Here is a 15,736-nt window from a genome sequence, read left to right on the forward strand (position 1 = left end):
GTGAGCTGTGTTGTGTGCGTGAGCTGGCTGGATGGCTGGAGGAGGGAGCGTGCAAACCTAGTGTTATATAGGCATATAGCCAGAGTTTTCAGACACGTTGCTTTGGAAGATGGAAACGCGCGTTCATCTTTGTTTAGAGTGGGGACTGAGGTCCGGGAATAAAGTTCACAAGTGTTTTGAGCCATGTGCGTAGTGGTAGTCTCTGTCTCTTGTTGCGAGTGGGAGTGGGGGAGCAGGAGCACTGAAGCGCCACTTCAATCTTTTCCTCGCTGCCTTTTTCCTCGCCTCATCCATCCACGTTGAAGCCATGAATGGAACGGCGGACCAATGACAATGAGCAAACAACAAAGATTAGGTAGGAGTGTGGGACTAGCCATGGCAATTAGAGCAAACAACAAAGATTAGTCTCAAGCTAAATGTAGATGCTAATGCCAGTGCTACACGCAACGCTTCTTTCTCGAACTTCTAGCACGGGAAAACAGTTAAACACTGCTTTCTCTTGAACAAATAATAAGGTATAACTGCAACATAAAAAATAAATATATCAGAAACTACGTTGGCAAAATTTGAAGACAACATAAAGCTGATTTTTTTAAAAAAAAATACACTAATCAAATGTTTGAAAACTTAATGACTAAATCTGTATCTTTTGTAGGCTTTGTAAATGTTCTAAAATAATCTACACAAGGTAGTATGTTACTAAGAATCTCAATTACATGTTAAATTTTTCTTCTATATTCATCCCCCAAAAAATATAACCCTACAACTTTTCTAATCATATTATTTTAAATTTAAATAAATTTATAGAAAATAATATCAAACAATTATGATTTCGAATGAGTATATTGTGAAAATATATTTAATGGTCCAAACTAATGATACTTATTTAGTATCTTAAGTATTAGTAATTTGGTTAAACTGAAAAAGGATGTATTTTAGGCTAGTCTTAGTGGGGTTTTACTCCATCAAACTTTGATAATCTCTTCGTTCATTAATATCATATTGTGTCATGTTAGCATATCTTCTAAGTTAGTAGCGTATTTAGTGGTCATGAGACTTTTATGGCAATATATCTGCAATAGTACTTTTTTCTCGAATTGAGGGGTACTTATCTTTTCACCTAACTCATGAGTTATGAATCATGATCCTACTAATCGAGTCAATTAGTCCTAGTTCTTATGTGCCATCATGTTCTAGTTCTAAACGTGGTTGTTCTTGTCAGTTGAAGTGACACATATATCTACAATAATACTTTTTCTCCAAGTGAGGGGTACTTATCTTTTCACCTAACTCGTGAGTTATGAATCATGATCCTACTAATCGAGCCAACCAGTCCTACTTCTTATGTGCCATCATGTTCTAGTTCTAAACAGGGTTGTTCTTGTCAGTCTAAGTGACACATAAATGGTGGGCTTTAATAATCAATGGCGGCACAAAAATTATTATCATACTACATCCAATCCCATCATGGCATCACCTCATTTTGCCTTTTTCTTCCGAGCAGTGAATTATCTGTAAACTCTTTTTCTCGAGCATTGCATTTTGTTAAGAAACTATGAGTTACTACGAGAGAACTAAAAGGACAACTCACTACAAAAATTGTCTATTAAGCTGACTCATGATTATGTGGCACCACATGTTGTTGTTAGACTAGCGAACGACTCCAAGATATGAAAAGCAAGAGACAAATGATACTATGGGGGAAAAGTGAAACTATAGTCCATAACCATAATAGAAGATGCAAGATCATCTCGAATTTAAATATATAATAGAGCCCAAGAGCTAGATAAAGGCTTGAAAATGGTTTTTCTTGCCAATATAGGTCACCAAAGATGAGACTGAAGGCTCCTTGAATTAGCCTCAACTGAAATTACGCGGTCACAAGATGATAATAGGAAGGCACAAGGGATGACAATAGCTCTAAGTCAGAGCTAGAGTTCATGACAAAAGATAGAGTAAAAGTGCATCGATCGAATAAATAAGCAAAACTATTTGCAAAAAGGATATTCATTTAAAAAATCCAAATACTACAATAATGAAACTAGCTACGTTCTATTTACATGGGCCAACTTGCTATTTTGATTAGAAAGTTTAACTCAATCTTAAATTAGAGTTGCATTCTTTTTAGGAGAGATGTATTGTAAGACTTGTTTTGAACCATGTAGTTCTCTCTCTGCGGCAAGTGAGCACGCAACATCATATTACTTCATAGTCTAGGTAACTATATACCAATACCTTTTCCAAAACTTCATCATTAGGCAGCCATTATAAAAGTCTGAAGCTATATTTATTTTCTATAGAATGAGCTCTCAAGCATCCATGAAATAATGAGCATCTCTATCTCCAACTACATTTGTGATGTTAGCCTGTTACTAGTATTCTCAAGTTTGATGTCAGGTTAGTGAAGACAAAATTACATACGTGCTCCTACTATACTCTTTCCTAACATGTTGTTCCAAGAGTTCCAAAGGAGGCAATCATTATGTCGAAAGGATTATCCATAAATACAATATATTTTATATTATATAATGCCTCAAACAGCGTGTTGACCAACTCGTGCGGTCCAATAATAGCCACATAATAAATACACATTTAAATTTGGAAGCAAATGGTAATAAAATTAAAAACGTGACCACACATTACAAACTTTCTATTGCCACCAGTTTGGCAGCCTACAAAAGCATGGTAGACACCAAAACACTCCTTTTGTTTCCTCCTCACGATGTAGAGCACCTATGGCTCATAGCGTTCATGTTTCAGTCCCTGATTCCGAAACAAGAACTGGAACAGAATTTGGGATATCATTTTATAATGTGGGAACAAAAACCATTATGTTTATGAAACGTAGACATTCCTAGAACGTGAAACATGGGAACAGAAACGTGGATCATGTCCCCGTTCCCAAGCTGCTAAGCTATGGCTTTTTATCTAAATGTAGAACCACTAGATCAAAGGAAAGACATTAGCTGACATGGATGATGAGCCACCAGGTGAAGTACCCTTCTAAAACCATGAGGCCTAACTAGACTTGAATGCGGAGCCACCAAATGAGGAAGAACCCTTCCAAATCTATAAGCGCACCAAGCCCAACTTGTTGGAGGGCAACAAGAAGGAATCAGTTCAACTAAGATCTCTCATGACTTTATCTCTGCAAGTGATATGAGTACATGAATGAAATTTGATATATATACAATTGTGCTAATGCACTATAGTGCATGCTGATGTAGAAGAATATCAACCAATTCTGGGTGAACAGACCATATGGAATTAGGAGAATATCACCTTTGATGCTTCTGATGAACGAAATGATTCTGATACGAATTTACAAGTTTCTGCCCAGTCTGAAGAAATGCAACTGAATATGATCAGGAATATACGCTAATGTTGTTTATTTTTCATAATTATGCACAATAATTTTATTTTCATGAGATGACATATAAGTGCGCATATGACTTAAAATGACTTGGTGTACATAAGTGTTTTGTTTTGTGGTGTCAACATAACTTTGTTGTTCCACTATAGAAATGTTCTTTTGGTCCTGGACATAGGGCATGATCAATAGTAAGAATAACCACACTAGGTTTATTCATACTTGTCATGTGAGGTAGAGATATGCTTTAATTCTTAAAATTATTGAACCAAATGAGCATAATTGTCTTTGTGTTCTCAATTATCAAACCAAATGAACATAATTGTCTATGTGTTTTGAGTAGGATGCAAGACTTCAAAAAAAGCAAATAAAATAAACAAATATGTACTAATCAATAGCAGTAGCAATCCAATTAAACAAACACTAAATCAGATAAAATGCTTGGAATATAAAATTCTTTCTTTTCATAACACTAAGAGAAATCATAGTTCACAAAAAAATTTGGTTTGGTTACTATAGCACTTTCGTTTGTGTTTGGTAATTCTTATCCAACTATACACTAATTAGGTTAAAAAGAATCGTTTCACAAATTACAAGTAAACTGTATAATTAATTATTTTTTATTTATATTTAATGTTCTATATATATGTCTAAAAATTCAATATGATAAAAAAATTTAAAACTAAGGTCTTGTTTACTTCCGAAATTTTTTTGGATTTCAGTACTGTAGCATTTTCGTTTTTATTTGACAAACATTGTCCAATCATGGACTAACTAGGCTCAAAAGATTCATCTCGTGATTTACAGTCAAACTGTGCAAATAGTTTTTATTTTTGTCTATATCTAATACTGCATGTATATGCCGCAAGATTTGATGTGATAGAGAATTTTGAAAAGTATTTAGTTTTTGAGTGCACTAGGCCTAAACATGCATGATGGAAGCAAATCAGCGTAGCAGCAACACATGAGACCACTGCCAGATCTGTCCACACAGACCGCGTTGCGCAGGCGGGCACCCTTTTTTGTCAGACTTGCTGGATGCTGCAGGCTGCACCCTGCAGGGAGGGTCCGGGTCCGGGTCCGGGGGAGCACGAGCACGGAGCAGTTTGGTCGGGAGAGCGTGGATCACATGGCGAAAATAGGCGCGTTCTATGTCAGGAGTGGTTGGAGGATTGGGGCACCCCGGTTGCTGGTGCTGCAGTGCGCATGCCGTGTGGGCGTCAGGGCATGGCCCCCTTTTTTGGGAGCTTTAAGGTTTCTGTGCGCATCGCGTGGCCGTCCCAGCGATACAAGCCTACCAGCACCAGGAGCCACAGCTGGGGCCGCGTGGGCGGTGGGCGGGGCTCCGCGATCACTGTGGTCCGGTGGCCGGCCGGTGGGCCTTGTTTTTTCTGCACCGGTGTCGGTTCATGGACCGTGGCCACGTCCCTCTTCTGTACTCCGTAAGCCGTACGCGGCGGGAGGTAGCATCATAGCCATGCAGCATGAAACCAAAAGACAATCTAGCTTCACCGACTGAGATGGCCAGATTGGTGTGGAATTTTGGAGTGCTGGCCTTATGGGGGAAAATAGAGTGCTTGTTGATCGACTAATCGGGGAATTCTAGTAGAGAGAGAGAGAGAGAGAGAGAGAGATTTGCCCGATGGTCTCTGTTTGGAATGGAAGAAATAAAAAAAAACACATCAACCTATGTCGCCCTGATAAAATCATACCGTTGTTTGTAAAAACCACAGTTGTAATTTCGGCTGGGAATTTGGAAAAGGGGAGGAAAAAAAGACACCAGTGGCAATGGGAACTGGAAGAAAGTTCAGGCACCTCGCTTGGACTAGCCACTAGCCCACTAGTGAGTGGTTCCCCCGTGTGAGTGAGACGGGGCTTTCAGGTGGACCGTAGAACTGGCGGGTTGTTGGTATAAAGACCGGACACGATAGTGCTAGCAGCCTAGCAAGACGTGACACCACTCATGTCTGAAAGCAATCACGGCGCACGAATGGCACATGCTGCAGATGCGGCATCACTACGACACAAAGATGCTGTGTTGATGTCTGACAGTGGAACTGTGAAGAAAAGGAGTTCCGAGTGCCCTTGTGCTTTCAAAGTTCAAAAAGAAGCGCGCTAAAGTAAAGTAGCAACAAGATGCACGGGACAAAGAGATGGAAATGAATAATGATAGAGAATAGAACAAAGAGAGAGGCAGAGCCCGGGTTGTTGTATACTGCATCAAGTCGGATGCAGTGGCGGAGTGGCCAACAAAATAATTAGCGACACAAGCAACCACAAAGTCGCCAATCTGTTTCAAAAATTGCTTTTGTGATAATCTTCTATTTGGTAAGTCTTTTCCATGTGTACTGATAACTTACAGGCGATCAACAAAGCTATAACAGGCAAACATAACTTATTCATTCTCTCCCCTCAGGTTATGGTTCAAAGAATCTATAAACCTAAAAGAAAAGAGGTACAAAGGAGGGGAAAATGAATACACCAATACATAATTTAATGGCACCTTATGTTGTGACTCAGCAACATTGGTGAAGACCAGCCACAGGATGTCAATCCAATTTTATTTCCTCCAACTGGTCTTCCTGCCCATTCATATTGCTTGTCGTCGTTTCGACACTTGGTGGCTCACTATCCATCTTGGGCGTCTCTAATCTGGGCTCGCTGTCTCTTTGGGGTGTTTGGATCATCTGTTCACCCTCTTTTGGTGAGTCCTCTTTTGGTGAATCACCTTTCTTTTCATCGTCCTTTTTGGGTGTTTCAACCCCTTGATCGGTGTTATTATTGAGCTTACCGTTTGTTGACTCATCAGTGCCGTTCTGCTTGCCCTATGCAAAAGGCAGGGCACAGAAATCATAAGATCAGGCAAAGCAGAACCGCTCTTTTTTAAGGAAAGGCAAAGCAGAAGAGACAAGACCTAAATCCAAACATATAAAAGAACACTCCAAGAAACTGCATAATTTATCTAGAGAAGCATTATACAAAGAAGGCACTTTTCCAGAATGACAAATGTGAGCCCCTCCCCGACTGCTAGATCAGTTGGAATAACTTGAGTATAATAGTAGTCTGAACTTTTTCTTAATTCAAGTTAGGTCGTATAGAGGATCAAATTTCGCCAAGTATGGATTGCAAGCAGCAAGATAAGTCATGGCAAGTTCAATATTTTGAACAGCCATTCCAAATGATGCAAAAGGCGCATCACAACAAGATAAGTCATGGCAAGTTCAAAAATTTTAAAATAAAAATGGCTGTGTGCATCTTTGGCTGATACAGAGGCCGGAGATTACCTTCATCATCTGAACAATGACAAAAAGAAACATCTCTCAGGATTTTTCAGGTACCAGAATATTTTCCTCACAAACTCTAGAAAACTGAGTCAGTGAAATGGGAACAAAAAAAATCAATGGGAACGGTCCCATGGATCAACCATGGGCACCCACTGTGGAATGTGGATTCATGACACGTGTCCATGCACATGCATCCATCACGTAAAACTGATGCTTAAATTTAAAAGAAATAATTGGAATGTTTTGCTCCTTTTGCACTCTACTGGAAGGTTTGAGAATAGCTGTGCACAAAATTTTTATTATCTTATCACACTATTCCCTCAGATGAAGTTTAAGACAGAAGCTAATCTAGCATTCCTAAACACACTTTCAGCACCTACATGTGCATGATCAAAATTTCCCTAGGTGAAAATGACTTATCATGGATCAGCCAATAAGGTATTCGACCATATTAAGGAGTGTGCTGGGAACAGGTGGCAAGCTTTTTGTACTCCCACATTAGTTGATGTTGCTGTTTGGTTGGTTATGGTGTATTGTGTTTAGCTTTATTAATCCCCTACTAGTTCCTTTTCTGGTGTCATTATTCTTGTTTTTGTTAGCAAGGTTACTGTTCTTTTTTTTTTAAGTTGCAACTCCTTATTTTCTTCTAACTAATACAAGACAGAGCTCCTGCCATATTTTTCAAAGAGAAAAAAAAACCATCAGAGGAACCACATTGTGACATTCGTCACTTAGGAGTTCAGGTAAAGAAGTTACTGTTATAGCTGTGTTACTGCATTCTATAATATTGAATCAATCCTAAATTCCTAATCCAATTGCCAAAAGAATGTACCTTGTTCTTGTCTCGCCATCCAAGGGAAAATGGGGCAAGCAAACTTATCCTTCTAGGCTGGAACTCCTGTGATGAATCTTGGTTCCCTTGGCCTGGTGATGCATCTCGAGTTGAGGTCCTGTAAGGGAAAAAAAATAGGAAACAATATCTAGTTAGCATTTGGAACAGCAAATGAGTTGAGTGTCTAATGGAAAGACTATGTCATGTGGGGCAACTCATTAGAAAGGTGCGGCAAACATGCCAGCAAGCAGGCAGCTACCAGTGGCTGATGATCAAACCAAATAAGCAAGGCTAGAGCTTAGCTAAGAAGGTGATGAAATTGAGAGAGAATTAAGGCAATAAGATAGAAAGATTGAGAAAGAGATATAGGGACTGATTGAAACCTGGCCACAGGCCTATGTATAGCCTTCGGCTCCAACAATTGGGAATCAAGAATGAATTAGCCTATCTCTTCTTCCCTTCAATCAAAATAGGGAGCCGAGGGGTAAAACCATAAAACCTTGCTCTCCTCCTAACTGAGACTAGGATCTGCATAGTTGAGGATCACCTCCAGCTCTACCTTCACTGCCGCCTTATCGGCGACATAACAGGCTACTTATCAAATCACATCTATATCCGTTTGAAAATAGGGAAAGAGACCAGGGGGGGTTCCTAACTGAGGGCAATAGCAGATAACCGGACAAGAAAAAAAATAGAATGAAGTAGTTAAATAAATTGATCGTTCAGTGCTATTGCTTTGTCAGTGTTAGTACCGATCTGGTAATAATTGCATTAAACAAGACCAGAGCAATAGTACCTTGGAGAAGGAGAGGGTGATGGCAGCTGTGCTTTCTGCTGACTAGATTGGTACTGAATGGTTGCCTCTAACATAGTTTCTGCCATAACTGCTCTGTTCTCCATTTGCGTAAGTGAAGCCATAGCTTCCTCGTACTTCTCCTGAATAGATAAGTATACAAGCAGCTAATCATAAAACTGAACAAGAAAACATTTACTTGCTTAATTAAATGATGTGACATATTCATGCCAAAATACTAACAATAAAGCCAGAGAGCTCCAGTATAATAAAATGGGAGAGAGCTCAACCATCTTCTCCAAGCACTCTACATGCAGCCACAAAGGCTTAATAAATAATATAACTTATTAAGCAGTGGTATCTCATTTCAATATAAGCAGAGGTATCTCATTTTTAAAATAATAATAATAATAATACAATTTATTTAAACAACCCAGACATATTGCAAACAGTGGCAGGGTTTAGTTGTGGCCAAAAAAGGCACTGCGCACTGCGTGCTAGTGCATCGCAACATATAGCTGTGTACAATATAAATGTATCCACTATCTATTGCAAAGACTGTTGTACGTTTTTGAAGCAACCTAGATACAGGTGCATATGCATTACAACACGTAGTTCCATTTAAATATCAATATATGCCATAGAAACAATTTTTAAAGAGCAGGAAGATAAAAAGAATTAGTTGTTGACAGCCAAACTCAGATCAAGACATAGCACACAAACACAACGGCATGGATTAGATCAAACTGAATTAACCTGGAGTATATGTGCAGCATATTTTTGAGCAGCAGCATCTTGCTCCGCACAGATACGGGCATCCTCTGTGACTTTCTGCTCTTGCTCTACACGCATCAGAACCTGCAGTTGACCTAGTTTTGGGTGACTAAAGATGATATAGTGGTAACAAGGTTCATTTAGAGCATCACATGTGCAAGAACTGTACCTGAAGCATTGCTTGTTCCTGTTCCTGCTTGTCTGATAGAGCTTGCCTTAGCTCGGATAACTCTTGTTCCAATTGCTCAACCTAGGAGATAGCAAATGTAGAAACAATCATATTCCAAGGAAACAAGAAATTTCCATCTAGTAAGGTTAACTACTTAGCTAACAATAATTATTAAACTGAAAGCATAATCTAACTGTTAAATTGACTTCAAAAAGAGATGATACTATATTGCAAATTTTGGGTTCAACATGCAAAATCAACATCATAAGAGACAAACATTCTAAAGAATAATATTTGCATTTACCTTTGCACTTAATTCTCTTCTGTTATCTTGCTTAACCATCTCCATAAGTGCTGTCTCTAATTCATCAGCCCTGGATACAGATGACAGGAAAAAAGCAATATGAAGAGTTAAGCACCAATGCTTAATAATCATAGTGAATACTTAACAAAAGGATTGACTCTTCTAATGTAGACACACTAAATGGGGCTTAGCCCCTTCTACTAGAATTGAAAGGATCACATTGTCCACTCCTAAATACGAAAAGAAAATGCATCTTGTACACTCTTAACACCATCGTTTGGTGAAAGGCTTTCCTGGAAGAAAGTTGAAGATGAGTTGTAAGGAACATATCTCTCATCTTTCAGTGGTCGTGTTTTTAGTGTTTACTTGGCAAGTCATGGTTTTTTTGCCCCACTACAGGTTGTATAAATCGTCTACTAGACTCCATTTACTTCTTAAGATAATGATGTACAGCTATGCTGCGTGTTTGAAAAAAAAAGTATGTATCATCTTCTTCATCCTCTCCTGTTAATCTTTGAAAAAATGGCCCAGATATAAACCATGGGTACCCAAGGTTGCAAGTAAACAATATGCAAGGATCACTGGCTTACCACTTCAGAAGTCACAACCCACACGACTAAAGTCATACATATAATTTTGGTGATTTGATGACATCAGTGAATAAAGTCACTGTCCATATGATAAACATGTAAGCTCAACTAATTTGGACTGAAATCCATCAACCTTAACTAACTTTTGACGCATAAAGACAACTGTTTTCAGTACATCTACACGAACTCTGTTGGTAGGGCATTGTGATGAAGGTGGGAAGAAAAACAAGTTTCAGCCACAAACAACAAGGTGGATTCAGCAAGTGGTAAACATGACAGGAACTGTAACCTGATTGGCCTAACTTCAAGAATTGATTAATGACTACTTACATTGGTGCATGTACATGTTTGTTCATATTATGTTGACAGGAAATAACTCAATCAACCTAAGGGTCAGAGTCTTGGATATTTGAAACCAACCTCAGAACAGCTGATCTTCTCTCCTCTAGCAGTTGGCACAGCTCACCCTTCAGCCAGACTACCTGAGTTAATACATCCAAATATAAATCCCTAGATTACTAGAGCAAAAGTAACTATTTTAAGTATGAATATAAGTACAGAAACTCAAGGATAAAACATAGGAACCGAAGGCCGGTATTCAGATTTGTTCACAATGCTGGAGGATATGCAGGATGCAGAAATTGCTACAAGACGCCAACAAGATACAAAACCTGTAACTACAGTTCCTGAGGGACATGCTAGCACCTGCATGATTTATTGGGCCAGGAGTTCTGTCACTTAGTGAATAGTGGTAATGCCAGATGCATTTGAATAAATCATCATAGTGAGAAAGTGGCAAAATGCAGGTTAAGCTAAAAGATTTCAAGCAATAATCCTTGTGGAATACATCGTAAACTATTGGACCTTAACTAATTTTCTTTCAAGAAAAAACCAAGTCATTTGCTTCATAAATAAGCAATTTGCTCCAATAAGAACCAGATATAACTTCTCTTGCTTTTCTGACCAACCATTTTATCTTTCATATAACATATGAAGCAAAAACTAAAAAGGATGGGTGCAAACACTTTCTTCAAATGCTAACTTTGCATGAGACTATCAATTTCACATAAATACACTGAACATCAAACAACCTCACTAATGGAAATGTTTATGTATCAGTTAATTATATTTCTTTATGTTATTCAGTTTGTCCCTTAAGTTTAATGTGAAACCTTATGATTTGGAGATGAAAGAAAATTTAGCATATTGAGAAGGATACCTGGTCTTTAGGATCAGGCAGAGAGTCAATCTCAGAGTTGACAGTGAGGCCATGATACATATCATCCACATTATTAGAATTGGCTTCTTGGTTCTTATCACCATCTTTTAAATCATTTGACTGTTCTTCTGATAACGACACCAATGGTTCAGTGTCACGCTTGAAATTATATAGCTTAGATGCAAGACTGTTGGTGTCCCTCCAGACACGAAGACCTTTTGCTCTCTGTTCCATTGAAGAGATAACAGATGGTCGGTGTTTATTCCTCAATTCTTGCAGTCTTGCTTCACCTACAGCTTGATATCCCATGCAAGCTGTTAAAACAAGCTGGCTACTGTCAAAAGTGGAACCAGCTAAAGACTGCAAAAGGGTTACTGCATCCCCAGCATCTTTTGTTGTCACAAGTGCAGGACCTGCAATTAATAGTGGTCAGAAACCTCTATCCAGAATGTAACTTCCGATATACTTGGCAAGAAAAGGAGGGACCCCAGTACCATACAACTCCATCAGTGCAAGGGCTGTCCGGAACAGCATCACACGGTTTCCCTCAAAGAGAAGAACATCCCACACACGAAGCACTGAAATGTTTAAAATAGCAGTAAAATGCTAAGAATGTTTCTAGAGAAGATAATAGCTTATAATCTACTCAAGAAACAGAATATTAGTCCAAGCTTACTCGCACAAAGACCAAGGGAGCATCAACTATAAGAAATATTTTATGACAACAGACCTTACACTACAACTACCCAGGGTAGAAAGTGTCACTTTACAGTATTGCAATAGAAATCACGGTCCCTTAAAGGCCCTACTGTTTGTAATGCAGTTCTCAATAGACCTATCTTATATTGCAAAAGCAGAGAAACATAATTTTGAAAAGGAAAAGGTAAATGTTCCAACTAACACAAAATAAGGCTTACCACTTTCCCAGGGAAGCATGTTCATAAAAATAGATAGGAACCATGGACCAGTGACCCACGCAACTTGTACACCAAGGTAATCAAGATGATTTACTGGAAAAAAATATATGAATGTTCTTGTCAATCTTGTGCTGTTAATATGTCTGACAGTCATGTGGTACAAATAATGGAATATCTATGGAATAAGTTACACACCTAACTTTGGGAATCTCTCTCGGACTAACTCCTCTAAAACAAGCTGATCCACCTATGGGGAAACCAAATACAGATGATTTAATAAGAAACAGAACAGATTAAAGATCAAAGAATCGAATAGCAGGCAAACATTAACATACAGAAAATGATACTTCATAATACCTGAGATTCGATCATTTCTTCAGAGAAGTAACCATCAAAATAGTCATCCATAATGCCTGTCAATGCCCTGGACACAATAGAAACATACCAAAAGATGTTTAGTCCAGCGGTACAATTGTGAAATCAACATTTCAGCGGAAATAACATAAAATACCACAAATATTCCACAAAATTCCACTGCATAACCTACCAAAATGCATTCTCCTCTGTCATCAATAGAAGTAGCAAACCAGCAAAGAAGTTCATTGCCTGCAATATTTTTATGATTAGTCTTAGCTATGAGTAGTCAGTGAGCACATGAGTGTGAATGCTTGACAACTATAATACTCCATGCAAAGGGAGATTCTTTTTACAAGTTACATTTCATTGTTGCAGACTAGAACTTCAAAAACATATTTAACCTATATGTTACACCATTGCATAACATTTTGACTATCATCGGAAGACATAAAGCAGCATAAAAAAATAAAAGGAACAATTACTTTGATAAGAACGGCATGTAAGCAGAATGCCCAGGGGGCGTCTTACCCCCCACAGGTCAAGTTTTAAAATATTCATAACCTGACATTTCTAAATGAGAAGTGCAAAACTGTTGAGGTGCGTTTTACTATGCATTCACAGCATATGCAGCAAACAGAAAGATACAATTCATGAACACAAAATCTACATCGACGGAACCTGCTCCTTTCAAAGAAAAGGAATTATCATATGTATCGTCCAGTAAAAGAACAGCCACATATGCACACAGTTTAGTTCTGTATGAATTTAGTGTACATCTTTTACTTTTGGTCCTTTTTTTGAAAGTTTTTTTTTCCTTCAAAAATATGGCCTCTAACGATCTTGTTGTTTATGGCTGGCGTTCAACTTATGGCAAATTGGCAACAGTGCAGGCTGCCAAATTCCCAATGGTTATTTCCGTTGTTAAGCACTGTTAATGTGTTGAAGGATATATTCAAATAGAATCACATCTGAAAACTTGTAAGGGGTTCATAACAAGCTAATGACATTCATTGACATGAAAAGTAATAGTAATAAAAATTAAGGTAGAGATATACTTGGCAGTAACCAACTGATGGATTATGTCGAGCATAAGCTGTGAGCAAGCGTCTTAAGGCATTTCTGCCATCCTCATCAAGGGCAGGGTGTCCTGGAAATGTTCTAGGCAAATCCTAAAAGTTCCGAAGTAAGAGATGACATCAACAAATGAATATAGAACCTGGTTAAAAAAATATAAAACTTTATATACCTTCTCTATTTGCCCTTTCCATTTTTCAGAAGAAAATGGTTGAGATGCTTTCGGTTTGCCATCAGCACATTCTGTAGTTGGAGAATCAGAACATTTGTTGTCTTCTCTTTCACCATCCGCTGCAAGGAGGCCCTCATAGTACCCTTTAACCCGACGAGCTCCAATACCAATAAAAGCTTGCCATAGCTGCCACCACAGATCAAAAGGATTTGATGTTTTAATAGACAGTTGATAAATTATATGCTAGAAAAATGCAGGTTGTACCTCTCCTCTCAGAGCCATTGGAAGCCCATCACGGACTAAGCATTCTAATTCTTCTTTCCAAGGATAATGTTCTTCTTGATCTGCACCTTTATTTGTACCTGAGTCAGCATTGGCTATGTCAGTTGCAGGCACTTCTTGGCTAGGATCAACCTTCTCTACATCATAGAACTCATCATCAGAATCCTCCGACGGCTTGCTCTCTTCAGAATTATCAGGGCGAGGTTCATCCCTCGTATACCCCTCGTTAACAGAAGATTGCTTCTTCTTCACACGTGAGTTCATCATCTCCTCAATATGGCCCAAAGAGGGCCTGATTTCAGACCATATTTGGATCTTATGTGGTCTTGGCTCTGTCCTGGCATTCTTGCCAGCAGCTCCTTCATCCTCGTTGGATGGTGCAACCTTGGCATCCTCTCCAGATGATTCTCCATCCTCAGCCTGCCGATCCAGAAAATTCTTCCATCTGTCGGACCTTTCCTCTTCCTCCTCCTGCAGACTCAGCAGCACCAAATACGGAACTCAGCACGATGAAACAACACGATGCATAACATAATTAGGTATCACCAGGGGGGCGGCTCTACCACCTTGTAGATGTTTGCATACTCTCTGTACCGCTGCAGGTGTTGTGGGCGCACGGCGAAGCCATAGGCGTCTCTGTACCACCACCCAATGCACCAGTCAGAAATGTACTCGTTGCAGGTAATGCTACTACAAGTAATTCAGTTTTGCTGAAACTCATCCCGCCCACTAATTTGGGTTTTCGTCTATGCTAAGTACAGTAAAAAAAAGCAAAAAAGCTCGGCAGTTCCGCATCACACGGATCCTGTTAGCGTGATAAAACCACAATTCCATCATTTCGGTACCAATAGCAATTCATCACAGCAGAAACGCGGAGATCTAGGCTCTGCTCTGCATTGCCCAAATTCGGCCCCTCAATATCTCGCCCCGGATCGAGATCCCCGCGCAGCAGATAAATCCCAAAATATCTCCGAAACACACGCGCGGAAGTTTGGAACAGCGACTCCAGAACTCCGTTGGAAACCCCCCGAAAACAGCGTAGAGCAACCAGCACGACGCCGAGATGCGCGCGCGTGCAGATGCGAGCGAGGCGGGGCGGGAACGAACCGCTTGTGCTCGAAGGCGATGAAGGGGAGGGCCTTGGCCTTCATCTCCCGCGGCGTCGGCCACCCAGCGCCGCCCCCACCCTACCAACACCACCCTCCTCCTCGTCTGCCTGGTCGCCTGCGGCCGGTGGCGTGGCGTCCCCGGCGAATCCCGCGACGTCGGCCGGTGGCGCTGGCGTATGGGTGGCAAAAGCGACGCGCGGCGAAGCGTACGGGTGTGGGAGCGAGGACTAGGGGTGTGGGCGACCCGATTATTATTGTGCTGCTGCTCTCAGCTCTGCTAGTCAGCTGCTGTGAGATTTGAGATTTGATCTGCGTGGCAGCGTGAAACAGCGGAGTCGCGCCCGCTTGGCTGGCTAACGGGGATTTGGCATTGGGAGCTGGGCCCAGCTGGGACTAGGAAATGAAACCCCCTTTTTAAAAAGTTTTTCCCTTTCAGAAGCGTCATTATAAAAGATCACAGTTGCTCTCGTGCTACTGGAAAATTTCAAAA

The 15,736-nt window shown here is 39.9% G+C and overlaps 1 protein-coding gene across 1 annotated transcript; it reads right to left on the reverse strand.

Moving 5' to 3' along the window:
* LOC8057759 (TBC1 domain family member 8B) lies at positions 5,673 to 15,539 on the reverse strand. The gene is made up of 18 exons (XM_002458678.2): positions 15,245 to 15,539; positions 14,704 to 14,773; positions 14,120 to 14,608; positions 13,856 to 14,041; positions 13,665 to 13,778; positions 12,800 to 12,858; positions 12,610 to 12,676; positions 12,448 to 12,499; positions 12,253 to 12,345; positions 11,830 to 11,913; positions 11,336 to 11,748; positions 10,537 to 10,598; positions 9,527 to 9,596; positions 9,223 to 9,303; positions 9,036 to 9,137; positions 8,283 to 8,422; positions 7,487 to 7,604; positions 5,673 to 6,195 (listed from the first exon to the last, which is right to left on the reverse strand). Exons 1-18 carry the CDS (start codon positions 15,286 to 15,288, stop codon positions 5,920 to 5,922), a joined length of 2,520 nt encoding a protein of 839 aa, XP_002458723.1. The 5' UTR covers positions 15,289 to 15,539; the 3' UTR covers positions 5,673 to 5,919.

This window comes from Sorghum bicolor, chromosome 3 (assembly GCF_000003195.3).
Source record: "Sorghum bicolor cultivar BTx623 chromosome 3, Sorghum_bicolor_NCBIv3, whole genome shotgun sequence".
NCBI lineage: Eukaryota > Viridiplantae > Streptophyta > Magnoliopsida > Poales > Poaceae > Sorghum > Sorghum bicolor.